This window comes from Coloeus monedula (genome assembly GCF_965178545.1).
Source record: "Coloeus monedula genome assembly, chromosome: 1".
Classification (NCBI taxonomy): Eukaryota; Metazoa; Chordata; class Aves; order Passeriformes; family Corvidae; genus Coloeus; species Coloeus monedula.
This window is the reverse complement of record NC_138781.1, coordinates 86,427,691-86,454,903: the sequence shown is the minus strand read 5'-3', so window position 1 is coordinate 86,454,903 and position 27,213 is coordinate 86,427,691. Positions and strand designations below refer to the sequence as shown.

General features: G+C 38.3%; 1 protein-coding gene across 1 annotated transcript in view; it reads right to left on the bottom strand.

Annotated features, from left to right (window-relative positions):
- Positions 1 to 27,213, bottom strand: part of SEMA5A (semaphorin 5A) — a gene marked incomplete at both ends in the record, with an annotated part of 312,885 nt that overhangs the window by 10,435 nt on the left and 275,237 nt on the right. Inside the window, 3 exon segments of the mRNA XM_082293006.1 lie at positions 574 to 744; positions 9,834 to 10,052; positions 20,711 to 20,936. Coding sequence (XP_082149132.1) covers positions 574 to 744; positions 9,834 to 10,052; positions 20,711 to 20,936 — 616 coding nt within the window.

The window sequence follows — 27,213 nt, the reverse complement described above, 5'->3', positions numbered from 1 at the left end:
AACTAGCAGGAGTGCTTAGACATTTAATCTACTAAACACACCACAGTCATTTAAAAAGATCGAGTCTTTGTTCCTTAACATCCAAAGTTGAAGAAGGAATTTTACAAAGCCTACAAGGGTTTTCTTTGTGTTTTATATCAAAACAGGGCAAATATTATCTACTTGAAGGACCTAGAGAGAACATGCATTGCATATTAACCTCAACAATTTTCTTGCTGTGAACGTTTGGTGTTATAACAAAAGCACTTTGTGACATTTTTATTAAAAGTCTCATAAACTGTTTGCATGGTCCACTTCAAATATTACACAACTTTACTTAATCCAGATCCAGACATGGTAACTTAGGATTTTAATTTTTAAAGAGGGACGAAGGAGTTTGTGTCCTATAGAACATATTCTGCTAGTACTTGATTTACCACAGCATTGTAGCATGTAAGAGCTGATTGTGCACTTAATAAGGGAGAGAAATTATTTGCTTCTAAATAATAGATCAAGGACATCATATTGCCTAAGTGGGAATGCCTTATTCAGTGGCACATAAAGAACAAAGATGGATGGGCTGATTGGCCATACCTGGACATGGCTGTGTGTTGCAGAGGGCTTCTTCAGTGTGCAGGCCAAGGCAGATGTCTCCTCCATATGCCGGGGCTGGGTTTGTGCAGGAGCGGGTTCTCATGTAATGCCCTCCTCCACAAGTTGCTGAGCACTTTGACCACGATGACCAACAAGACCAGCCTCCATCCACTGAAAAGACAAAGAATACTGCATTTTTCCAAGCTGATGTGAGACATGACACAATCCAACTCATTTTTCTCATATTCTGTGGATCTACTTCATGGCCTACTGTAATTATTGGATATTTTTGGCTGCCACTGAACATAGTTGCCACAAATTTAATCTTATCATGATGCAATTTAATTTTAAAAGCCCTTGGTATGCTGGAAAGCCTAACAAAATTACTCATCCATGTAAGATATTTTTAGGGCATCATAATATCTTTAGGATGAAAATATTTTTCTTTTTCTTTTCCTTTCCTTTTCTCAGTTTTGAGGAAACAAAATACCAAAGCTTAGTAAAAATATTGTAAGCTTAGCAGTTTAGCAGAACTATTGTAAGCTCAGAGTAGTTTTTTTATTGATGTAAATAAAACTTGGCCCAATAATAGTAACAGAAGGATGGAGGAATCCAGAATTTGTTTCACAATCCAGGTGGATTGCCTTAACCCTACAACCCTTTTCAAATGATCTAGCACAGTTGTAGGATTTGATGTGACAATATAATGTTACAGTCTTAACACAGCCCTCCACATAGACGTCAGCAGCAGAACAATGGCAGAAGTTTAAAAAAGCAACACACACTGACAAAAAGGAGTTGCCACTTTAAGTTTCTAAGACAATTTTTGAAAAGAAATATTATTACTTACCTTCTCCCCTAAATATTATTATTTACCTTCCCCTCCACACCCCCTTTTGTTTTTACTAATTCAAGTATGTCAAACTGTTCTCCAGTCAGAGTTTTCACAACATTCTTCTGAAATGCAGGCTGGATTTCATGGGAGACCCATTTGTCAGATGGTTTATGACACATGGACACTAGAAAAGATTTAAATGAAAGTTCACCTCATTGCCTGCACCAGCCTGGCTCCTTTGAGCCTCTGTTCTTAAAGCTACTGCTCCAGGATGTATTTCTGATATTTACAGCCACATTGCAGCCCATCTGCCAAAGGCTTCGTTTTTGTAGCCACATGACAAAGTCAGATGTACTTCTCCCAGGGAAGTATTCCTTCTGCAAAGAATCTCAGTATTTTCTTCATTTATCTTTCTTTTTTTTTTTTTTTTTTTTTAAAGAAGAGACAAAAACCTAACTTTCAAAATTTTCATATCCTACAAAAAATTAATTTCTTTTCAAACCTCTATTTAAAGTGTTATCACTTAAATTCTTAAGGAAGTAAATTATTTACTATGTCTTTTTGATCTTTTCTGTTCAATTAATGAAACAGCCTTTGAAGGGGTAGTTTCTACTGGTTTACTGAAATGCTATTCCATCATTATCTCTTACCATAAAAAAAAAAAGAGTTTACAAATCTTAAGAAAATTAACTTACAATGAAAATATCTATGTGGTATTTGCATTTAAATTCTCTCTTAGAAGAAGATGTAGAACATTTAAAAAATACTCATTTTGGCTTTGCAGCAGGACTTCATATCACAAATGCACTTGGTGAGCTGAGCAGAATGATTTCTATGCAAAGTCTTCAACAGTGAGAAAATGAGATAGGAGAATTTTGATATTAAAAGCTATACATGCATTTTTTAATGTAATTTCAGATACAGTATATCCTCAGGTTCTCAACTGTTAATCAAACAGATAATTCACTATTCCATACCTAAGATTATCTACTAATCCTGTAACTGAAGTTGTTGAATATACTGCATTTTATTCCCTGTACTGTTTGTTTGCAACACCATCCTAAACATCAAGAGAGTATGGACTTGGCACTTCCTTGCTAAGAACTGTAGTTGTGAAAACTCTTGCAAGTAATTTGTCTGGACTCTGAAGCCTAATTCAACAGACAGGATTTCTGTGATCTAGTATGCAATTTAAATAAATTACTTCCATTATTAAGGAATTCAATGATAGTTACATCATACACCAAATCATCCAGCTATAGAGATGTATGAGAGAGTTTTATACCACCTGTCATAAATAAATACTACATCTCGGTAGAGTATCTGACTTGCTCTCATACTCATATTTTTCTTATTCATACTTTTCACTGGAAAACAAATATGTCTTTTTGCCTGAGATAACTCTATTAATGCAGTATTATGCAAACTCATATCTAAGAAAGCCCTAGGTTATTTGTCTTCAGTGCAGGTGAAATATTCTGTGCAATTTTATAACAATTTCAAGACATGGTATCTTTTATTCAGAACTTGCCTCTTTTTTCCTTCTTTTTAAATTACATCAAATAAAAGCAGAAGCTGTTACCCAAGCTATTCATTTCATATGATATTAAGACTTTACCTTTCTAGATGCTCCCTTTTTTCTTTTTTTTATTTTTTCTTTAAAGTCATCTTTGACTAGCTCAAATGAATAATCAGAGGCATGTCTGCTGCAGCATATAGACTCCACAAAAATGAACTGATTCTGCCTGAGATTGACCACACAAAACATGAATTGTCTGCAAATATTACAGGTGCATTGTTCATGGTAATGGAGACAGTGACCCCCAACACTTTTCTACTTATTTTTCAATGGACCAGAGTGAGAATTACAAATGCATGTGCATTTGAAACTGCCACCTATCAACAGGTGGCCGAGAACACAGAGACCGATGTGACACCCAGGAATGTCACCATGTTCCACAACTGCAGTGATCATGGCTGTACTATGTGACTTCAGATGTAAAGGGAGAAGTGGGTCTGGGGAAGGTGGGGAAGGACAAATATAATAGACAATGTTAGATTTGATCCTAGTTGAGCTAGACAGTGCAATTATAACTTTTTTTTTAGCAACTATTTACTGGCAGGCTGCCTTCCTAAATCTCTAACCTTTCAAGGACTATTGTAACTACCTCTTTTACTTGTCCCTAGAACTTTTTCTTTTCAGCAATAGAGGATAATAAGGCATCATCATGGTTAAATAAGATCAAAGGAGTGGGTATTTACTGCTTGAGTTTTTACAAGACCTAAGTAGAGCTCTGTGATTTCTTTCATCTTTCTTTAAGTTGCTTAGCAACCCAGCACCATCTAGGTTTTTTTTCTTTTTTTTCTTTTTGTCATAGAGCCCTTAATGTTATTTCTGCCTCTTATAGGAAGAAAAATACACAGCAGAAAGGAAAGTTCCAGTCACCACAGTTTCTTTACATAATAATTTTGTAGAGCTGTTGGACAAAAGAACGTCATTAAAGTAGCTCCACAATGAAAGACTTAGAGTCTCTACATTTTCTGACAATTGCTGAGGTTGGTCCCTTTAGGAAGAAGGGTCTCTTCAGCTAGCAGTGTGCTATCAAACAATGCTGTTTCCTTTATAGTAAACCAAACAACTTTTTGCCTACTGGCTGTTGTTGAGGTTAATAAATATTTCTTCACTGTAATGAAAAGAACACACACCATAGAGAAGAGGATGTACCAGGAAGAAACAGCGTACAGAAATGGGATCTCCTGAGGACACAACAAAACATCCACACTGCTGGAGAACTTCCAAGAGATAATTAGGTAAACTGGATACCCTGTTATGCACTTCAGGTTTTACAAGGAAGTGTGGGCACACACTGACCTCACCTGCTTTCATGAGAAGGCAGATGGAATTGCAGGCTCCTTTATAAACTGCCTGCATGTTGGGCAGCCTACTGCTCCCTTCCAGACACCTGGGGGATCATCCCATTCCACGTCACTTAGTCTGCTGCTTTTTCCCAATCCTGTGGGATACTGCTGCATGTTTCAGTGTGGGGAAAGAGCAATTTTCACATCACAGTTTACAAAGGCAAAGTATTATTTCTGTGATACCTTTTATTCATAGAAGCAATGCTGGATGAAACAGTCAACATAGTGCAATGCAGAAACACAAGGCAAACAAATGGTTCTTGAAAAGAACAATAACAAAATCTAAAGGTCCACTCAGGTTTAAGTCTGTAACTGAGAGTTTTAAGTTAGAAAAGCAACAGTTGCTTCTAAGTGCAGTTCATCCCTCTGCCTGCTGGCTATAGAACCAGCCTTGAGAGATCAGTTCATGTTATGAGATGGGCTTCAGCCTCCATTTACTGGAGTAATTTTTTTTCCTCCTGATCTAGGAAGCTATTGCAGGATAAATTTTATTCTTTTAAATACATTTCTGTTTCCTTGTGGCCAAGTATGACTTCAAAGAAAAAAATAATAGGAGGAAATAAAAACAATAATGAAGAAAAAAAAATAAAACCAATAAAGAACAACTGGCTTTAGGGGATGCATAAATAACTTAAATAGTCTTTCAGGGATTTTTGTATATCTGAAACTCATTATTAGCAAGTTTAGTGATATATGAATTGATTCAGATCTTCCCACCTAAAATGTCACAACGAAACTAAACTAAAAGTACTATAATAAAACTCCATAATTGGTAAAATCCCAAAATATTGCCATGAAGTATGAGAACTTCATATCTAAGAGATGGAAACTGTCCTGTCCCTGTGATCCTCCACTACACTCTGAGGGGAAGATAGAAGAGGAACTCCTGTAGTTCATGGTACTCAGTGGTGCTCACACAGCTCTGCTTTAATTGTCTAATTAAGGCACACTGGCCAAGCATCCCTATGTCCCAATGCAATATAAGAGAAATATATAATATTTCTTATTATAAGAGAATATATAATATTTCTTATTATATAAGAGAAAGCAACAAGAAACAAAAACAAAACACAAATGAAGAAAAGTTGTCTTTTTCTGCAGAAATAAACGAAAAGAGGTGCAATACTGTGCATTAGGACAGTGCTCTTTATTTTTGGTTGTTATTATTGTCAGGCAAACAGATCTTTTAGTTAATAGATTCCTGTAATTTGTGTAGATTTTCAGAATTAAACAACACTTCTCTTCATCATCTATTTTTCTTCATAATGTAAATATCTTGCAAGCCACCAAGGATAACAAAACCCTGATATGACTGATATTAGATAACTTTCTTTTATTATTAACTGCATTTTAGTAACTCAAAGAAAACAGAAATGTCAGTGAGCATTCAGAGATCCTTTCCATAGTTATTGAGGCTGTTCAGTTCAATTCTTGCCAGCTCAATGCTATTCACATCTCTGAGACATAAAAAAAAGAGCTGAGGCACAGGTTCAAGGCATAATTTGCTAGTGCAAGACAATAGTTCAAATTCTCCTGCCCCTCAAAGTAGCTTAGCCAGATGGAAACTGAGTACTGAGAACATGCCTTTGCCCTACACTGCCTCACAAACTCTTGCAGCTTATTTGGGAGAGTGATAGTTAGTTGAAGGCAAAATTTTATGAGGGATCATTCTAAAACTTGAACAATACAGATAAATCATCTTCCAGGACCTGGATACAATTTCTGGCAATTTTCTGGCACTGTTCAATTTACTATTATATATTCAGCCTTCAAATACTATGAACAAAAGGCTCAGTGACTGCTACCAATCTGCACATTGGTGGACCATTTACTACTGCAGAAAAAAAATTCAGTTTCTCTCTCTCCTGGAGGCTTAAAAAAGGCTTAATAGAACTCACTGAAGGCAGGGTCCAGATAACTTCAGTAATTTTTTTAAGTTCTGGGATCCTGCATTTAACTATCAATTTCTGTTTATTAATATATTAATAAGTATATTTAAGATGCTGCAAGTGTTGCAAGACACTTAACCAGACAAGACAGCCTTGTACAGTTTCTCCTTGTGTTAGTTCTTCAGAGCATCCTTAGCATCTTCCAGGATGACACTGAGCCCAGATTAATTCATTGAGAAGCATAAAGTCCTGCTGACTTTCAGCATGACTTAAATACTGCTCAGTATATTTCTCTATCACTCCCCTTTCTCAGCAGTTTACATCATGAGGGGTTGATCCTGCCTGCAATAAGCAGAAGAGGAAGCAAAGCAGAACCTGAGGTTGCAGTAGCAGGAAGGGCTCTTTATGGCAGCCATTGCACCTCTTCCTGCTAACCAGAATATTTCTGGAAGTGTAATGACTGGGCTGGACTGTAATTAAAGGGTTCTGTGCCAGAAGGGAGCAGGTAAAGCTTTCCTTACCCTGGGAGAACTCAGGAAAATCTTAGAGACCATCAAATTCTTTGTTGCAGTTTTAATTCTAGTACTATGGAAAACACTTTCAGGTCAAGGTCAGAACAAAATCCCCCCACACTCCTTAGCCTTTCTGTCTCTTTCATTAAAAATTAAGAGAATTTAAATTTATTGGTATTCTTCTCCAGTAAGAATTTATTTCCCTCCTACAAGTTTATAATCAGGTCTAATTTATGGATAAGCCTTATTCTGCAACAATATTTTACTCTCCCCTGTCTTTAAAAAAAAAAAAAAATCAATTACATCTAGTGCTTGCAAAGTTTTCCCTTCCGATTTATCTGAGATCTGATTTAGTCTCCTGTGTTTTTTTCTTAATTACTGGTAAACAGTAGTTCTGTAGCTGAGGAACTTTGTGATTCCTTGTTGCAGGCTATGATACATCTAAATACTTTATTCATGCTCTACATCTCTATTCAAATTTGCTTTGCACTGAAAAGAAAAATGAAACTTGTCCCTAAATAAAATTATTAGATAGATTAGGTCACTGCTTGGGCTTCAGAAAGGCCCACCACACTTTATATAAACTGATCTTTTAAAATATTTTCAAATTCAAAGCACAGTTTCAACTTCTGCCTTACAACTTCATGTTTTTTAGTCTGGGGTATTGTCTATGTCATAAAATCTAGGGCCTCTACAACAAACTTATAAGCATGTTTCACTGGTTAAAACAATTTCTTTCAAAAAACGTAACAGTGAATAGCTACAGAGCTTAATAAAAATACCGCTTCTGAAAACCTTTGACTTATTTTAACTTAAAAAAAATCCAGCAAATTCAAGATAGCATTTAATTTGAAAATGAACAGCAAGGGATGAACAACAAATCCAGCCCTGTTTTATAGATACTCTATGCCCATTTGATGAATGTATTTCAGTTACTACAGCATGGTGGTACAATCAGATATCTCAGAGCTTGTGAGCAGAGCTGTTACCTTATACCACACCACAGATGCTTCAAGGGAAGCTGAAGGCAGTGTCCTATGGAGACATTCCCTTTGCAAGGGAAGCAGGAGCCAGTGAGGAGTTGCTATGTTCTTGCTTGCTTCACCTATTGCACCCATCCCCAGGGAGGCTTGCACACATTAGTACAATGGTCTTCTAGATCTTTGACTTAACTAATTACTGCCAAACTACTTGAACAGGGCAGTTACATGAAACAGAATCGTTTATAATTTTATTATCCTGGGAAAAGCAGGGTGTTATGATTGCAGTCCGGGAACTAATGAATCAGATCATGCACTAGGGCTGTGCACACAAGGAGAAGATTTGGACCACGATTTTATAATTCTCTGAAAAATGTTGGTTCTTTGCTAGTTCCCTTCCAACTCTCTCCAATAGTGCTTAAGTAGAAAATACAGACACCCTTCCCTGGCCATGCCTCTGTGCTCAGAAAGAAGCACCGTCTCTTCCCTTCATCTCCTCAGATGTTCACACTCCCAGATAGAGAAGCTACACAGTGAACAACTGAGGCTACTTTCCTCCTTGGATACAGCAAGAAAATTTCACCAGAAAGCACTGGCTGGTTGTGCCCAAGTGTCTCTTTCAGAACTTCAGTGGCTTAATGGGCGTTTCCCCAGACTGAAACAGGGATCCTCAATAGAAATTCCCCATGGATCTGCCCTACCAGCAGGAGAGCTGGGGGCTTGAGTGCCTCAGGGCATTCAAGTTGTCAGACAATCCTACTGCTCCTGTTAGCAATAAAACTGCAGAGAAATTTGCTTTCAGTGAACAGGCAGAATGCTTAGAGAGCTGCTGGGTTTGCAGGCTGTGTGCCAAAACACATTGCTTAGTTTCAATTCAAGATGGAAACATGCTTTTCAAGAAGTTGTGTCCTCCAAAGAGGGAAGTGTTGTCTTCTGCACAGATCTTCTGCTTAAATTCAGATGCAAAGAATGGACAGTGACTGTTAGAGGGCTTAAAAAGCTTAGGGAAAACACTGCAAAAAGATTGGACAAAATACTCCTATTATAAAAACCAACATATCCATGATTTAGGGAATACAGTTTTAATTTGAAACCATATATGTGTATGTTAATACACATGTATGACAATAGTGATACACATACATAGTATGTATATTGCCTTAGTAATTCTTCAGGTCCACACTTGAAGAAATGACAAAAGCTTCAAGTCTTCAACAAGAAAATATGCAGCACTGCTATACATAATTAACACAATTAAGGATGTATGACGGCTTATTTCTAAATTTACTTGCTGCTGCTGGAAAGAACTGAGTCTTTCAGTCTCCCTTCATTCTTCCTCTCTATTGCTTCTTACCTTGAATTCTCTCTTCCTAAACCAATAGAACCTTCTTTTCTTCATGTGTTCTTCTATATCCTTCCCCTTTCTTTTCCCCCAAAGCCTCTGCAAAGCTCAAAAGCCCTCCAGTTTGAATGTCTGTTTTATGAAGGGTGAGATGTGACTGAAACCAAGGGGTTTTTTTCCCGCTCTGCTGGATACACAACAATGATTTTTAATCCAAAGTAGTTTCTTGAAAATATATATTCTACTTGTAATCCCTTTCATAGAATCATAAAACAACTTTAAATTAAGGAGAAACTGAAGATTCCAAGAACAATCTTAATGGACTACTTGAATTACCATTCCATTTGGTGATCAGTAGTGAACATTATTTGCTGGCAACTCTACACTTAACACAGACTTAATGCCAGCAACCACTGTGATGAAAATGATATTTTGAGTTTAAACAAAGACTAGGCCAGATTTCTCATGTCTTGCCAGAATTCTTATGGTTTTTTTTCCTGTAAGTTTACATACTAAAATTATATTTTTACAGTCAGTCTCACAAGTGAAAAAGGACATAGCTATTAATAGGGTTGATGATAAATTTATTGACTTCACATGGGAATATTACCAAATCCACTTATAATATAAAGGTAAATTTGAGCTGTAATTGATTTCAGAACCAAAACAAACCCAAAACTCACCAACTAAAACAGAAAAAGAACCCCATACCAAATATTGCAAGATATAATCTTGAGGATGAGCTATTTTATTTTCACTTCTTTCATTTCATTTGAAACTTACCTGGGCAAGGCAAAATGTTGCATTCCTGGTACTCTAGAGATGGGCCAAGGCAAGGAAGTCCCCCATACTTGGGCTCAGGATTGCTGCAGACCCGTTTGCGATTCCGGATACCTCTGCTGCAGTCACGACTGCACTGAGACCACGGAGACCAGGGTGACCAGGCACCATTGATGGTATGAGCAGAGTATCGTCCAGAACGCAAGAAATCCCCTGACAATCCTAATAAAATAAGGATCAAAAAGGTCATATTGAATGAAAACAGTATCTCACCCCAAAATAAGATTTTCCTCTTCAAATTTACTCCTAGGCTTCTAATAATAAGTAATATGAACAGAAGGATCCTGTCCTTTAGCCTCACAATCCAAACCCTAGTTTCATCTCAAGAATCTCTTCTATAATAGAAACTTCATAATCATTTGCACAGAACTACAGCAAAGAGTTGGATCCAACACTTTAGTTAAAACTTTATGGTTGCATTAACTGAACTAGACAATTTACTCCATCTAATAATGGTAGAAATTATCTCTCTCTTGCACGGGAATTACCATCAGAGAATCTCCAAATATATTACATAGATATTGTTGCCTCTGTTTTACAGGAAGAAGGTAACAAAGAAGACAGGATTGAGCTTCCCATGACCACTCATCGAGCCAGCTGCCCTGCTCCTCCTGCAGGGCTCTGCCCACTTGACCCACCCAGCCTGCCTCTACTGCTGCTGGCTCTGCACAGAGGCTTGGGGTATCCAGTGCACTGCACCTATCCTAGACATTAGATAGTCCACTAATAATTCCACAAAGTCTAGCAAAACTGCCCTTTTGTAAAGAGCAATGTTTTGCCACTTTAAAAACCAGTTTATTTTCCTCCGAGCTGAAGTGCTCTAAACCACACATGAGCTATGGAAATCAGCCTTTTGGACACATGCACACACACACCCCACAGATTATTCCTTTTTAAAATAAACATCTGGCAAGTGGAAAATGTATTTTCAAAGTAAGTTTAGGACAGAGAAAATGCATTAGATTAAACAGCAATGGATGATGTCTGCTGTTTATCAGTGAGAAGGGACACACAGATCTTGCTCACAACACAGAGACAATAGACCTGGATACAGCCCTGGGTGAAGTTCTAATAACCTGCAGTTCATGAGTATCTCTGTTGCTTTTGGGCTTGGTCCTGCATGGGAAAAGACTCCCTCCACTGTACTAAGCACAACACTGGAATCACTCTTGAGCTGTAGCCTTACCTCTAAGCATCACTAAGTATCTCCACCAACACTACAGGGATTTCCTACTGCTGCCAAAGCAGTTCACCTTTCCCAGTGAAAACTCTATGATCAATGGAACAATAATTGCTGTTTTTATTAGAGGTCCTTATTTAAGTAGCTGTGATGAGAGAAGGTCCTGTGAATGGCACTTCAGCCAGCAGAGGATGTGGCTGGCTCTCTGTGATAGAGCTTCAGTATTGCCAGCATAAGTACAGATGAACTGTACCATTAACAGAGGAGAAATGCAGGGCATTGTTTGCAGCTCTAACTACAGCACGTCTGTTCTTAAGAAATTGTTTTGTGCCCTGCCCACAGCCATAGGCACTGTAGGAGTATGGAATGGAGATAAAGAAACAGAAGAACAATGCCATGAAAACAGACAGAAATAATACCATGAAGAGTCTGCCCAACAGTCGTCCTGGAATGAACAAGATCAGTATCCTGCATAACCATGATAGAGGAGCCTCTTATTCGCAGTGTCCACCCTATTTTTACCTGTGGTTATGGCATTAGTAACACTGCTTAACTCCTTCCCCAAGAAATACATTCACAATCATCCCAAAGTAGATGAGGGTTTGCATATTTTTATTCAACTCTTGATAACTTGCAATAGTGGAATGATGATGCATTGACACAGAAATACTGGTAATAAGAAACTGCTGAAATTAGTAAGAAAACAGCAGAACTGCAATATAAAAGTGACTGAAAATGGATAAAACCTTCCAGGAATTATAGAGGGTAACTATTTCTCTCCTGCTGAGCCAGACTCTATTACACAGATATTAAAAGCAGCATTTCAAAAAACATGACATACATTCAAATGCAAAAAAGGGAGCAAGTACAAAGAAATAGAATGTGATTTATGAATACAGGTCCACTTTCCTTCTTTTAAGACCTTTTTTTTGCAATTTTGTATCACTCAGGTCATGGAAATGCTCAGCTTATGTACACAATGAGCTGTAAGAGCAAATAGTATATTTTACACCAGAATTCTAAATTAAGTTATTAAATTAAGAGCAATGCAAACAATGAAAAAAGTATTAATCAGACCAGACTGCCATTCATTCCATTCATAAATCACTGCAGGGTGTACCACTTCGTAACCATACTAGGGTATTTTGAAGGTATCTTTGCAGCATACGTGTAGCTTTTTAAGTCCTAAGGAAAATGTGTGACCTTATCTGACATTATGGTATTAGATTTCTTGTGATTTAAATTGGGGACTGGGGAGTGGAATCGTCTAAGCAAAAGCTCTGAGGTAGTTTAGCTCTGAAAGAGAAAAATATTACAAAAAATCTTTTCAGTGTGGAGTTTGGTCTGCAGCAAGTGCTCCCCTGAGTTTTCTTCTTTCCAAAGCATTAAAAAATTTATTATAAGGACCAGTCTTTCCACAGTTTTACAGTAATTAATACAGTGTTCATAAATGGGCTTTTAGGATTTTCTCTTCAGACAGAAACTACACAGTAAAAAATTAACATTATGCCATTAACAGCATGAAAACTGACAAGATCAGTTTGCATTCTGGAAATACTGTTCTATAAATTCCTTGAACAACATTATAGACTTCTACAAGGAGGGGACAAGGTGTACAGATGAGGGGAGAACAGTGGATATTACTTAACTTTAGCATGGGTTTTACCACTGACTCCCATAACTTCCTGCTAGACAAGTCAAAAAAGTATGAGCTAGATTAGTGGACAGTGCAATGCATTGAAAACTGTCTGAGCAACCAGGCCCAGAGGACAGTGATCAGTCATTAAGAGGCCAGCTGCAGAAAAGTCACAAGGTTCAATCCTGCTTAACACCATCATTAATGACCTGGACAAATTTGCCTTGACTGGGAAGAGTGGCTGATAAACCAAAGGGTCGTGTCACACTTTGACAAGGCAGGGAGAAACCTCATGGAGTTCAACTAGGGAAAATGCAAAGTCTTGAACCTAGAGAGGAACAACCCCATGCAACCACACTTCGAGGCCAATGACCTAGAAAGCAGAGAAAGGTCTTGGGGTCTTGAAGGACAAAAAGCTGAATGTAAGCCAGCAGCGTGCCCTTGTGGAAAAGAAGGGGCTTAGGTTACACTGGGAAGAGTTTTTCCAGTATGTCAAGGCAGAATCCTTCCCCTCACCTCAGCACTGGTAGAGAGCCCATATAGAGTGCTTGCCCCAGTTCTGGGTTCCTGAGTCCTTCAGCTGACAAGTCCTGTTTATTGACTGAGGTGGCAGAGGAGATGAGTGGCAATGCAAAATTAATCAAAAGATTATATTGTAGAATTTGTTCAAGCAAAACTTCTTCAGAAAGTAAGCATATATACAGAACCAAGTCCAAGCCTTATCACAGTTTACATCAAATTCGATGGGAGAAGGCATAAATAGAAAAGTATTGCAATCTTTCAGAGCAAGTGGCACAAAACTGAAAACTCCAACTTTTCTCATTAAACTGTGGTTTTCTTGCCACTTCTATTTGCAGTTTGGGCCACTTTCAGATTGCTCTACATCCACCTCCAGGGACAGAAACCAGATTGTGCCACCCAACAAAACCCCACATTAAGCTGTTTTTCTCAGCTTACTGCACCCAAGATAAAAATATACAGCCAAACCAGGATGCAAGGGCCAATGCCCTTGGCATGGTAGCAGCAAAAGTCTAGTTGCCAAAACACGTCCCCCTTATTTAAAGCCCATCTACAGAAACAGTTGTAAAATCTGCAAGGAGAATGATCGGTCATAGCATCATCAATAAACTAATGAATAGTTTTCCCAAGACAGACAGAACATCTGTAAGTCAAATTCTGATCTGACCTTTATGACAGATTCATCATTCAAATGTTTTAAACTAACTTGTTCTCAGAAAGCCTAGGACTGCCTTAGAGCCCTGTGAACTACTAGAAGCATGAATTCTGCTCACAGCTTATCAAGGGCTCATTTTCAGTTGTTCAGAAGTTGTACTCAAGTAATAAACTGCTGCACAAAGAGGCTAGAAAAGGGGATTTAAGTACTTTATCCCAGTACAATTTTTAAAAGGCAGCTGTGCTTCTCTAAGGTGGAAAGTTCCATGGGTAGCAGCAAGTACTGCAAAAACTTCAGTAAAACCAATCACAGTGATTTTGTGGACAAAATTACCATAGACTTCTAAGATCAGGGAAGAGAGAAGATATGAACTGACATCTAAACAGAAAACTTTTCTCTCATTTCAAATACTTCTGCTTTGTTCAGTACCAGTAAAATTACAGAGAAATTAGTACTGCTTTGCTGGTGATTTACTTATTCCATAATGCAGATATAACTGAAAACAGTTGCCCAAGTAATTTACATAATTCTGATATAAACCAAGATGATTCGATGATTTCTAAGTAAATTTTTAGAACTTTTTGGTTGAATTGAAATAGCTTCATAAATACACAAGAAATTAATCCTGTTTGGAGACATGCTAACATGAAAGTCACCTGCCCTGACTAGCACAGGAGAAAAAATCTGCCTTTGCAAAAGCCTGTGATGAGAGCTTGGTTGGCCTGATTCTGCTTGAAAACTGCAACATACTCAGCCAAGTTGAATTAATTTGCCTTAAAAGTGAGGCTCTATTAAAGCTCACAGATTAATAATAATTCCATAGTCTAGCCTGTAGCTAAGTAATACAGCTCTAAGTAAGAGAGAAGTAGCTGTGACACCTGATAAATTATATTACTTGACTGATTTATGACTTATGTCCTCCAGTTCCAACCTAACAAAGAAAATTCAATTATCCAAGCAGTCTAGGTTCATGACTTTAGGAAAAGATGATCTGAAGCCAAAATTCAAGTATCCTGAATCACTTCTAAATGACAGCCTGAAACACTGCTTGAAGTGCAGAGGTAACAAGGATAAGCAAAGATTGTTTCAGCGTTGTCACTCTCTGAAGATAGTCTGCAAGTTATTTGACCGTATTATTGAAGCATAAAACTTGCATAAATTCAGGCCTAAATATCCAAAACTTATAAAAACTTTATAAACCTACAAAACACAGTAAAATTGAAATAGTAAAATGTAATGGCAAACACTAATGCAATGCAAAGATGCCCTATTTAAAAAACCCAAAGAGTATGCAGATGGAGGACGTCATGTTAGCATGAGAATCTTATTTCTTGTACCTCGCTTTTCTGTGCTTAAGTATTTAACCCTGAAGTTCCACTGAGTTGTACTTTGTCAATCAAACTTGAATTTGTCATCAGATTCAGTTCTAACTTCCAGAATTCATTTTGTTCTTACTCAGAATACCAAATCTTAGCTTCAATACAACAGTATAAGAGATATCATCTCAACACATACTCCTCCTGACTACAGGACATTCCTGATTATCAGCACATTCTATTCTGTAATGAATTCTGAATGCACTCTAGATTTCCTGTGGGTAACACAAGGAAAGATTTAATCAAACTTTTCACAAGAGATCATAACCACTAGAAGAGTAATTCAGACAAAATCACATCCTTCCTTCAAAAAAAACCTATTTTGAAGTTTGAGATAGAGGAAGCAGCAACAACTAGGAATCTAGGTGCAGATTTCCAGGTGACTGGGATAAAAAAAGAAGCAAACAAAAGACTCTTTAAGACTGAAATGACTAAAATTAGCAGTATTGCCTTTGTTTAATGGCCTTCAGAAGGCATTTTGGAAGCTAACCTGGTCTAACTCTGGCCATGTCAAAGTCAAGTGTCTTGTCTAAGCCCACCATTGCTGTTTGCATTGTACTCCATGCAAAGAAGGCAGTATCTCCAGAGGGTGAATTGTGCCCCTTGTATCAGATGCTTATCTTCAATGGATCCCTCGTTCCTCAAGGTGCTAAAGCTCTCTCTGCAGACTACTATGGAGTCTAGACTTTGGTAAGATAAATTCAACCTAGAAAAACCAGGCAACCCCATACCTTGGGAAATATTTATCCCTGGATTAAAAAATTATGTTTTGAATGAAATTATTACTGTTTATATATGAGATAACCTTACAGAGAGCCAGCATGTTTCCTGTAGACATTTAATATGTTTCATAAGCACCCATGAAAGTCTAGGGTAATGCAATTTCTATACTCTAAATGCTGGATTGTACAGACAGTGCATTAAGACATACAACAATGTACACAACCTCTTTCAGTTTATTTGAAATAGCTGTCTCTTTCCTATCTGAGCACTATGAAAACCCAGAGACAGGGACAAAGATTTATTTTTCTTTCCTCTTAATCAAACTTCAAATCAGAAAAGCATGAACACGGTCTGCAAATGCTACTGCTTACTTGATTGAGATAGAAATCTTACCACACTCAGGAGGAGTCTAGTGGGTTTCTGGAAAGAAGTTCTGTCTCTAAGCTCAGACTGCAAAGAAAGTTTGCTTTGCTAGCATCTGACAGTGAAACATGATTCTGTTTAACACAGCATGACTATAGTTGCACAGTGGGATATTATAGGCAATGAGAAAATTTCTAACAAATGGCTCCTATCTGCAAGGAACAGAGAACTGATCTCTGCAGAACACATCTTTGGTAATGAGGTATGCCAAGCATTCTGTACCAGAATTAATCTTTCCGTAAAAGCCATGCTACAATTCAACATGGAGATAATGAAAAGAATGTTTCACAGCATCCAGGCTCTGGTCACGTAGAAGGAAGTTAGGATGTTTTCTTGCTATCTAGCCAGAAATGGTGTCTGACACAATTCATGGTTTCCCATTCTCATGGCTACTCTACATGACTTATTCATGTATTTTCTTCCAATGAAACCAAGGAGCAGTAGATTGGTGGTGCGTTGGCCCACATCTAAACCTGGGAGCAGGCAAGTGCTCCTGGATCCTGCAGTTTGGAGGTAGTCAGCAAGTTTCACCTCATCAGCAAATCAAAATTATTCCCCCCTCACCCCTCCCTCTGCAAATGTTCCACTCCATACTGTTCTGACATCCATAACCAGAAAATGACTAAGCAAACAGTCTCAAAATAAAATGTGCTATTTTCACCAGCAGTGTATTGGTTAATGCAGCCACTTGGAGCTCCGATTGAGTTTCATCTTTCATTACAGAATAATTAAAATCTCACTGGCCAAAAAAGAATCAAAGAATGAGTGCAAATTAATGACAAAGCTATAAGGGCACTCACTAAGAAGAACAGACAGATGTATAATAGTTTCTGCCCTGTCAAGTACTCAATAAAAAGTACTTAAATATTCAGTAGTTTTAGGATTAGTCAGCAAAAATCCTTCACCCAGATGAACATTTCTACTACTATCCAACAGGACTGGGGTCATGCACATTGCTCCAGTGATGAATTATTTCCAAATGACTCAAAGGAGCAGCTTCAGCAAGATGCAACAAAAAAAAGTACAATGCCAGGAAATTCAGGAGTATTATGTCCAAGTGCAAAGAAAAAATTCTTCAAGCTAATCAGGCAAAGAATGCACCTGAACCATCATCCCCACCCCTGCCACTTGCACACTGAAAAAATGCTTTATTTTAAAAATTGTAGGGTCTGTTACTTCTGCCTACATTCTGTAGGAGTCAGCTTATGCATCCAGCTCCAGGAGATGTCTTATGATCATGACTTCAGAGCTGAGAGAGGTTTCTCCATGCCAAGTTTAATTTTTTTGCAGCAATGTGATCTATAACCCTTGCACTGGTTTGCCTTACTGATCTCCTCTCTTATGTCATGCGTTGGCTTTTGTATACTCCTTTCTTACGTGCTGCCATCTCAGCTGTCAGACCAGATTATACCTAGACTCTCCTGTAGCTCTACTTCTACTTGTTGTGATAACTTTCCCACATCTGCACTCCCTGGTGGGAAAAATATTCCCTTTCTCATTTAATCTCATGAAATTTTAAAAACATGTCATCAATGCTGAAGTGCTGGCAGAGTGCAAAAAGAGCACCACCACCCTGAATTCTCATTAAGGACAAGAGAGACAGGTCATACACCAATCCTAGCAGAGCAAAGTCTTTGCTCAAAACTAGTTTGAAATTTAGTACAGATGAAAACAGAATAGAAGAAACACTTGTGTCAAGAGCTGCTCCATGTCAATATCTGCCTTGCTATCCAGACCTAAAAAAAACCCCCAACATTTGACACTGTAGATTATCTGAAATGGGAATGACGCAGAGCACAAAACTAAGTTTTATCTGGAGTACCATGGGTTTTGTTTTATTTCACACAGTTCACTACTATATATTTCTTAAAAAAATTACTAACATCCTGCCCCCTCCAAAGAGACACAGATGCCAAGTGAAACAATAGAGGTTTTGTACAGGATGAAGGGTGGGGGCAGGCAGGATGGAAGTTTCTAGCATATCATCACAGAAACCAAATCTACAGCCTCCCCTGCTTCCAAAACCTCAACATGTAAACCCAATACAGGCAGGAGTTTAACACTGACGTTCACAATAGGTGGTCTGTCTGAAAAATATTGAGAATTAGGAAGTCCAAGGACTTAAAAACTGTCCTCTCTTTGTGGTCTGAGATAAGCCAAATGCCTTGAGTAACACAATTTTTTTTTCAGCTAACCTGGATCTTGTGAAGATACAAAAGACTATGCAAATGGAAAACGGGCCTATAAATACTAAAATATAATAACCAGAAATCAGTACTTTTTTTAGATTGTATGACTAAAATATAATTTAAAAGATACAGTGATATACAATTAAAACTGGATAATCAATGAAATGCCTTAATAAAATTAGAATGAGTGTCAGAATTTCTCCTAGTTTTGATTTTTTTATACATATACAAAACTATGTCATAGGTTAGCAAGCATAGTCCCGGAAGGGACGTCCTTGCTAAGGGGTGCTTACAGTTTCCTCTGGGAACTGATAGAACCTATCAGCTGGCCAGTTTGAATATGGACAATTCTCTAAGCCACTTAAAGTTGTGAACACCTCTGTGATCCACATTTAAGAATAGGCAAACTCCCCCTCCAAGCTCTCTCTCGTTTCCGGCGCTGGCACAGGTGGCTGCAGGCCCCGTGTGGGGGCCAGCGGGCCCGGCCAGGCCCTGCTTGGGCCAGGCCGGGCCGGGCCACGGCCATCCTGGAGCCATGGACCTGTTCCAGCCATGGAACCCCCCCCACTGCCTTGCCGTGGGCAGCCGGAGCGGCTCGGCTCTCCCCCCTCTCCACTGCGATAAGAAAAATTCAACATTCCAGCTGCAAGGCTGCAAGGCCGAGGTGAGATTAACCCTTTTACTGCTGTGAAGAGCTGAAACCTGAGGGAAGAGAGAGAGGAGATGCTTAAAGCTGAAATTCTGTTGTGAAGCTATGATATATCAGAGTATCCTGTTGTAATTTCATGAAGATATGGGGGGTGGAGTGTTCAACTCGTAAGCAAAAGCACCTGCACTGAGATAGGCAGATGCTGACGCAGCTGTAATTTCATGAGAAGTTTGGACAGGGAGAGATGGACCAGATGAGGACTTTTGCTCCAAACGGGAAAGGAGAAAACCTCAGTACCTAGAGATGCTTCCAGAGATAGTCTTAACGATGAAGATGATGAAGACCCTTTGCTCCCAGGGAAGGAGAAGGGCCTCTGTTTTTGTTTCTGAACGGCTCAACCTTAAAATTGTACCCCAAAAAACTTCAAGAGTGGACCCTCGAAAGCACTTGCGGGAAAAGCTGCAAGTCGGGGGAAAGGACTCACACGCAGGCAGAGAGACTCCTCTTCCTAAATGGACTGAACGATATTTGGAAGTGGGCGGCTGTCTCGTCGTGATAATGTTTTCATAGCATGAGCAAGAAGAGACTTCTCTTTCTAAATGGACTGAACAAGGTTATTATGGAAGTGGTAAACAGACTGAACATCTTAAGGGTTGTTTTTTCACATTGTCAGTGGGAGAAGGGAGGAAGGTGGGGGGAGGAGGAGAGTTCTGAAGGTGGTATAATTTTTTTTCTTCCCTCTTTTAGAGTTGTTAATAAACTTCTTTATATTCTTTCAAGTTTGGTGCCTGCTTTGCATTTCTCCTAATTCTTATCTCACAGCAGATAAACAGTAATGAGTATTTTGGACCAAACCACTACACTAATAGGAAAATAAGAGTATTCAGAAACAAAATAATTCCAATTTAAAGTCATCTAAAGCTGAAAAGATTTTGAAGGAGTTTGGTTTTCGATCTCAGAAATAAACAGAACTTTAAATTACTAGCAAAAGCACAACATAAACTTTTATAACAGAAATTACCCAGTACATAAGATCCTTATTTATTTAAACACCTGCATGAATCTTACGGTTGTTACTTTCAAATTACTGAGCAAAAGTTCTTAGAATATTCCATACTCTAGCAAGATGTTCCAGAAATATGTTAATATTCCACAAATTCACCCCTAGTAAAAGCTTGGGGGAGTATAAGGAGGTAACAGAAACTTCCAAGAACAGGATTATTGTAAAGAGTATTAAAATAACCTGGCAAATCTCATAACTGATGGTGAAAGACGCTTAGTCTGAATCATGACTCTACATCCAGAAGAAATACAGGCTGGGTTCCCTACTGCGATCACTATGCCCTCCTTTTCATTATCAGCTCTGTTACACACAACACCAGCAAGCAGAAACTTCCAGTCTGTGCTGAAAATGGAACTGCAGGCATGTCACTAGCAGGGGGCATGGTGAGCCCGTCCCGCTTTGCTCACCATCTGTCAGGCATCCGCTGGTGCCATCGCTGGAGCAGTAGCGCATCTCGATGCGCTGCCGTCCCACCTCCAGCAGGTTTGGGTCAGGCAAGCGCGCCTTGCAGGTATATCGGAAACGCTGCTCGTAGTGACCACCGTTGTCTGAAATGTTCACTGGGGTCCAGGGGGTCCAAGGAGTTGTCTTTTTTAACTCTGGGCAGGCGTTGGTGTTACAAGGCTGATATTCCTGAAAGAAAAAGGTCATAATAAACATAATCATCAAATATGACCTTAGAAACACTCCAGAAACACTCAGACAAAAAGACAACCATTTAAAAAAAGCCTCTGATGTCTTTCCAGCTTTTCCAATAGCACTGATCATCAATGAACTTTTAACTTGAAAGTGTTTTTTCAGCTTCTGTGCAAGCAGAGTACCACACTGCTTAAAGCAGTAATACACCAGTAAAATTAGATCTATCCCATCCATAGAAACAGTCAATCGGACACTCTCAGTACCACAACAAAGCATATCCTTCATAAATTATTAGTCCCAAGTTAGGTGAAGCTAAATATGCTAAAGCTTTTAATTAAGAAAAATTGTGATAAACTGCACATACATGACACAAATCAGTAAATTAGTGGCATATGAATAAGCAAGCCACTGTCCATTTTGTATATTGCTTACATACTTCAAAAAGGACAACAGACAAAATATGTTTTCTATTACAGATTCTGGCTCCCTGAGGTGCATGTTACTCATAGCTCCAGAACTGCTAAACCTATTTTCAGAAGCAAATTCCCTGTGGAGTGATATGCACTAAAAGGAAGATGACATCTAAGAAACTAATGCAGAATTGCCAGTATTCTTAACAAACGCAGACTTGTCAGTATTCTCAAGCCCCACAATGTATGTCTTCTGATGAATGTCATCAAGATCTGTAGATCCTGCCTATTCATTTTCCACAAGAAAATATACTCCATCTGATGCAAATGCTTTGTAAAAAATGTGGTTAAAATAAACAACCATTGAATATCAGAATAAATACCCACTGATCAAAAGAAATAGGCATCAGTGGGAAAACTTGAAAATTTTCTCTCTACCTCTTGCCTGTTATAGAGAGAGAAACTCAGCAGAAAGTACTTTCTGAAGAGGAGCCTACTAAAGTTTGTAATTCCACTAAATGCTAAAAAAAAAGGAAACAATAGAAATAATGGTGTTATCATATAGTACAACCTCCTTCTTCCATAACCTCTACCCCAGTTGATACCACCATGTTCTAACAAGCAATAGATTACCTACTCCTCTCTTTCCCATGGTGATAATAGCCTTTTTATCTCATACTTTCCTCAGCCCATTACCTCTTCTCATAGTCTAACTTAGGAACATACACAATTAGGTTTAGAGCAATTGCTTTCAACCCATATTTTGGTTTAAAGGCTGTGTTGCTATTTCAGATCTAAAATAAGCTTATTGTCTGAAAGCCTCTAATTTTTTCATCTGTTAGAGCTGGATAAAAAATTCCCCAGAAAACCCTGCCCCACTAACACAGTGATGCACCAGACAACCCACCATCATGTTCAAGAGTCTCAAGTTCTGAGGCCACAGGGACTTGTGACAACCTTGTGTTTTCACAGTTTTGTGGTACTTCAGAAATAAAGACTCTTGGCCCAAAGGCTTCTGCTGGACTACTCTTGTTCTCTCCTCAAGGCTATGCAAAGTCCCTTCCCACCTTAAAATCTGTTGATCACTACTGTGGTGACACCATTTAGGAAAGAGGATCAACATTTCTGGGATCTGAGCTTCAGCCTTGTCTGGTTTCTGGTGCAGAAGACAGCAAAGAACAAGCAAACTATCTGGTCCTGGTACAGCAGGGAAGTAATTTCTCCATGACCCCTCAGGAGTCAACGGTTTAAATCAGGTATGTTTTAGACTTAGGGCAGAGCATGTATGACTGTTCTCCTTGCAGCACATAAACTGTAAAAAAAGAAATCATAAAATTAACAGATGCTAGCCACAGCCAGAACTACCCTGCTTGCTATCTGATCTGGCTACCCACCTTCAAAGTGCAGTACCTCCAGTGACTGGATTACAGTGCATCTTTTACCAAGAGCACTCTGCCTTTCCCTCTTCTTTTTTTTTTTTTTTTAAGACATCTAGTACTGATGAGTCTATCACCTCCCCAGCTCAGCTGATCCACTAATTGGTAATCCTCAAAGCTAACAAATTGCAAGTTAATATGAGGCTGCATTTTCCCCTTAATATTATTTTCCAATCACTGAATTTCGCTAGGCCTTTATCAATGATGCTGAAAGTGTTTCTTGTCCCAAACCTAGAAAAATTTTTTTCATGCCCAAATACCCATACATAATAATAAACTAAGCTTAACTTGTTAAACCTACACAGGATTTGAAACCTGATCTCCAGGTCCTGTGCACTCCAATGTCTTCCATTTGTCCTATTTCCTTATTTTTCCTAGGACTGGATACCAAAATTTGCCTTGGCATCCCAGAAGAAGTCTTATCTATACAGCATGCAATGGCAATCATCATCCCATTTGCCTGAGAGTCTGACTTTAATATGTATATTATTGCATTAGTGCTTTTTCCTTCTACAACCTTGTACAAAGAATCTAAGTAGACTCAATTATCTTTAATAACCTGTCCTTTTCTAAATCACAGCTTAACAGCTACCTATAGTTTTTTATCCCACACAAGAGGCTGGTAGTATCTGGCAATATTAAAATATGTTTTATTAGCTTCTGCAATTATCTAACGTACTATTTACTACCTCACCAATCTCTGTCATGCTCAAGCTTTACTGAAAATGTCTTATATCACTGTCTAGACTGTTGATAAAAATGTTAAGTGCTATTGACCCAACAACTGATTCCAGGCAGACTCTGCTAGACACATCCCAGTAATTTATAGATGCCCATTGACATCACATTTTTCAATTTGTCAGTGAACCAGCTTTTAATCCATTTAACATTTGTCACATATTTCAGTTTTCTGAATCAAATTATTTTCTGTTGTAAAGGTAAATGTCTTGGAAGAGGTGATGTGCTGTATTACTTTCAAACACCTTGAAACCCAAACTCTTTTCTATTAGTAAGTAAGCAGGAAAAAAATCAACCAGTATAGTAGCTACTACAATGTTTATTTCAATATAGTCACAATGGTATAAAAGTTTCAGTTCTTCATTTGCTATTGATTTTTGTACTGATATTTTTTAGTTGAAACCAAAAGCTGCTAGAAATGTGGGGGCTTTCTTTATTAGACATGGCATAGACAGGTGAGAGTCATGTGAAGCAGAATATGTGAGGTATGTAATGAACCCTTTGTCAAATAAATATAGCTAGTAGAGAAAGAAGTTAATTTAGTGGCAATGTATTAATGTTGCTTTGCTAACTCACTTCTGAGATGAACACGTCAGCTCCCTTGCTTCTAGAAAGACAGACTATCAGTGTTCAGTGTGCTTCAGGATGTGTAGTCCCTTCCTACACCCTGACAGAGAGCATTCTCCTATGCTGTTACACGAGCCAGAAACAAAGATGTTCCTGAAGAGTGTCTGTGGAGACCATTTGTTAGTTTTTCCTTTCTTCTAGCTTGCTGCATAGCTTATATGAAAGTCTGACTGCTGTCATGCTTGTCTATTCAACCACTGGATAATGACCACGAAACAAACAAATAACGAGAGGAAACAAAAGTACATGTAGTTTAACTGGAGAATATTTACAGCAGTAAATAATCTCTCTGTGAGACCATTCAGAGGACTGTGGCCAGAATAGATGACTCCTTGGAGTTCTGGCACTAACAATGGCCTGGCAGAGCCCACTGGCTCCTCTCACAAATAGTGAGTGCAGCATTGCTCTATCGACTACCACGTCTGCCATGGAGGAGTCGAAAACTGCACGGTGCTCGTTCAGATCATCGATGTGATCTGATGCTGAAAAATCTGGTATAAGCAGAACAATGAACTTGCTCTGGATAGCCTCAGATTTGGAAGTATGGAAAGGGGGAGAGAAAAGGCATAGTTCAGATTACACATGGATATATTAAGTGCTGCTAGCATGAAGACATAGTTTGATGGGAAAGATTTGACAGGGAAGAGACAGAGAATATGGAAACTGATACCTCTGCTTGGATTATCCTCCCCTTATCACCTTGTCCAATGCTTGAACAATTCACCCAAGAGGGATTTCAAGAATATGGCTCTCTCTCCAAAGCAATTCTATCAGCTAGAATCATGGGCACATTAATCAAGTAACCACATATAAGTCTCAAATGAATAAAAGTCCCAGATGAAACACTGAGGTCTCATCTCAGTGGTAAGACAGAGCTAGAAAAGCAGTGAAGCATTCTGCTTTGATAGCGCTGCTGAGAGGAACTGAGACAGCAGCTGCTAAATTCCACCTCCGATGTTCCACATGGACTGAACGGAGAGATGAGGTCAAGCTCTCCTGGGAGATTCTCTAGATACTCTTGAGAAATACTTCAGGGGCTCAAGTGATGGCTTATCCACATTAATCCTTAGGGTATGCTTGTGGACTCAGAGCAATAATTACTTGAGGCCATTTACAGAATCAAAAAATATCATTGCAATAGTTCAAGCTTAACCACATTCTCAAAGTTCTCTTTGCAAGTTGTTCCAGAACTTGTGGTCTAATTCACCATATTATCTACACTTGAAGTGCAATTTTTTTCATGTAAACCAGAATTGAGATAGAGACTTCTATTCCCATTTATATTGTATTTTTATATTATGGAGGTATTTCTCCTAACAAACTCTTTATTTCTTTGATGCATACAGTATGTATATGTGGAAGGCACTTCTTTAGTTCTCATCTGTGTTTTTCTTTCTCACCTGTTACTGTGACAGACAAAGCAGCTAAATCAGCATTGACAATGAATTTAAATATTTTCAGCCCAAGAGTTATCTTTTATTATTTGCTTTTAATATATTGTATTAGTTCTCAAACATTTTTTTAATCACCAAACAATCCATTGATTAAAAAATACATTTTTGCTTTTTGCTCCATTCATGCTAAACTTCAATTTGACGAGTCCAAAATAATTCTTCAGGTATTAAGACAACAGCGGAAAAGAGTGTCACTGATTCTTAAATTGAATGGTGTAGAATATCTGTCACCTGAGACTAGACAGGGCTGTTAGATATCAGAAATTCAGTCTCAGCCATCTCTCAGTCTCTGAGTTTGTCATAGCAATATATAGTTAGAAGAAAGGATAGCTCTCACATGCAAGCAAAACAAAGGCCAAACTGAATGCAACAGTTTTCTAAAACGCCAGAGAAAAACAGTTCCCATGTAGAGGGGCCCTTGTTTGCACGTCAAAATCGAAGTTTCCTGAAGGACTTATACACCCTGTCTCTCTCTAAAAGCCAAAAGGTAGATAAAATTTATCTTCCAGTGGTTGAAAAACACACAGAAAAATCACTTACTGAACTTTAAAAAAGAAATGGTTACTTTGTTTTTACTACAGAAATGTAAAGTCTTGTCTATTTAAAGAAGCATTTTCAAACTAAAACAAACAAAAGACAAGACCCTGATCATATCTTTATTTATTCCACAATTTAAAAAGACAGGTTCTTCAACCAAATACCATTAGACATACCTTAGTTGAGTGTAATTTTGCTGCTACAATACTATTTCGAAAGCATGACAAGAAAGAACACCCAAACCCCAATAATTTCGATCCGTTACACAAAACATCTTCTACCGTGAAAATTTCACAGCTATACTTAGAAAACAAGCCCTAAAAGAATTTCTGAGATCCCCCATTTCATTTTAACCACACTAAGACATGCTAGTTTGTAGGCAGCGTTTTAGCTTCAGTTGACATCCATAGGAGGAGTTCTACTGATTCCAGTGGAACCAGGACTCCAGAGACTACTGCCCACTGCAGATACAATCCTGCAGCGATGTATAGTAAGGTTAGGAGGTTGTGCCCAGAATGGGTTTTAAAAAATATTTTGATAGATAGAGGGAGGAAAATAATTTACCCCATGCAAAAAGAACGAGTGTCTTCTGAACCAAAAAGATGTAGGTTTTGGCTGAAAATACTGACTGCACACAACCTTTTGTTCCAATTTTGTGTATTTTAAAGAAAAGAATTGGAAAAATCTCCATTGGTGTAAAGGCCAATTTAAAAGGAATTAAAGGCTGGATGTGGATCCCTTTTCCATGGAGGAGATCAAGGCCCCATGGACAGATCAGTGGATTAGGGCAGTTCAGGCCTCAAATCCTTCCTATATTCAGTATCACTAATTTTACTTCAATAAGGAAAGCTCCTACTTTCATCACCTCTTCATAAACCCATCAGTTTTCGGAGTGAACAAAGCCACCGCTTTCTTCTTACTTTTTTTCTACCAGCCATTTGTAACTCCCTGCTCAAAAGCTACATTTTATGTCAAACTCATCAAACTTTCCTGAAAGAAATTGCTACTACTGAAAATTACTGGTTTGCAGGTAAGTTGCTGCTTAGGAGATTGGTGTCCAGGGGTATTT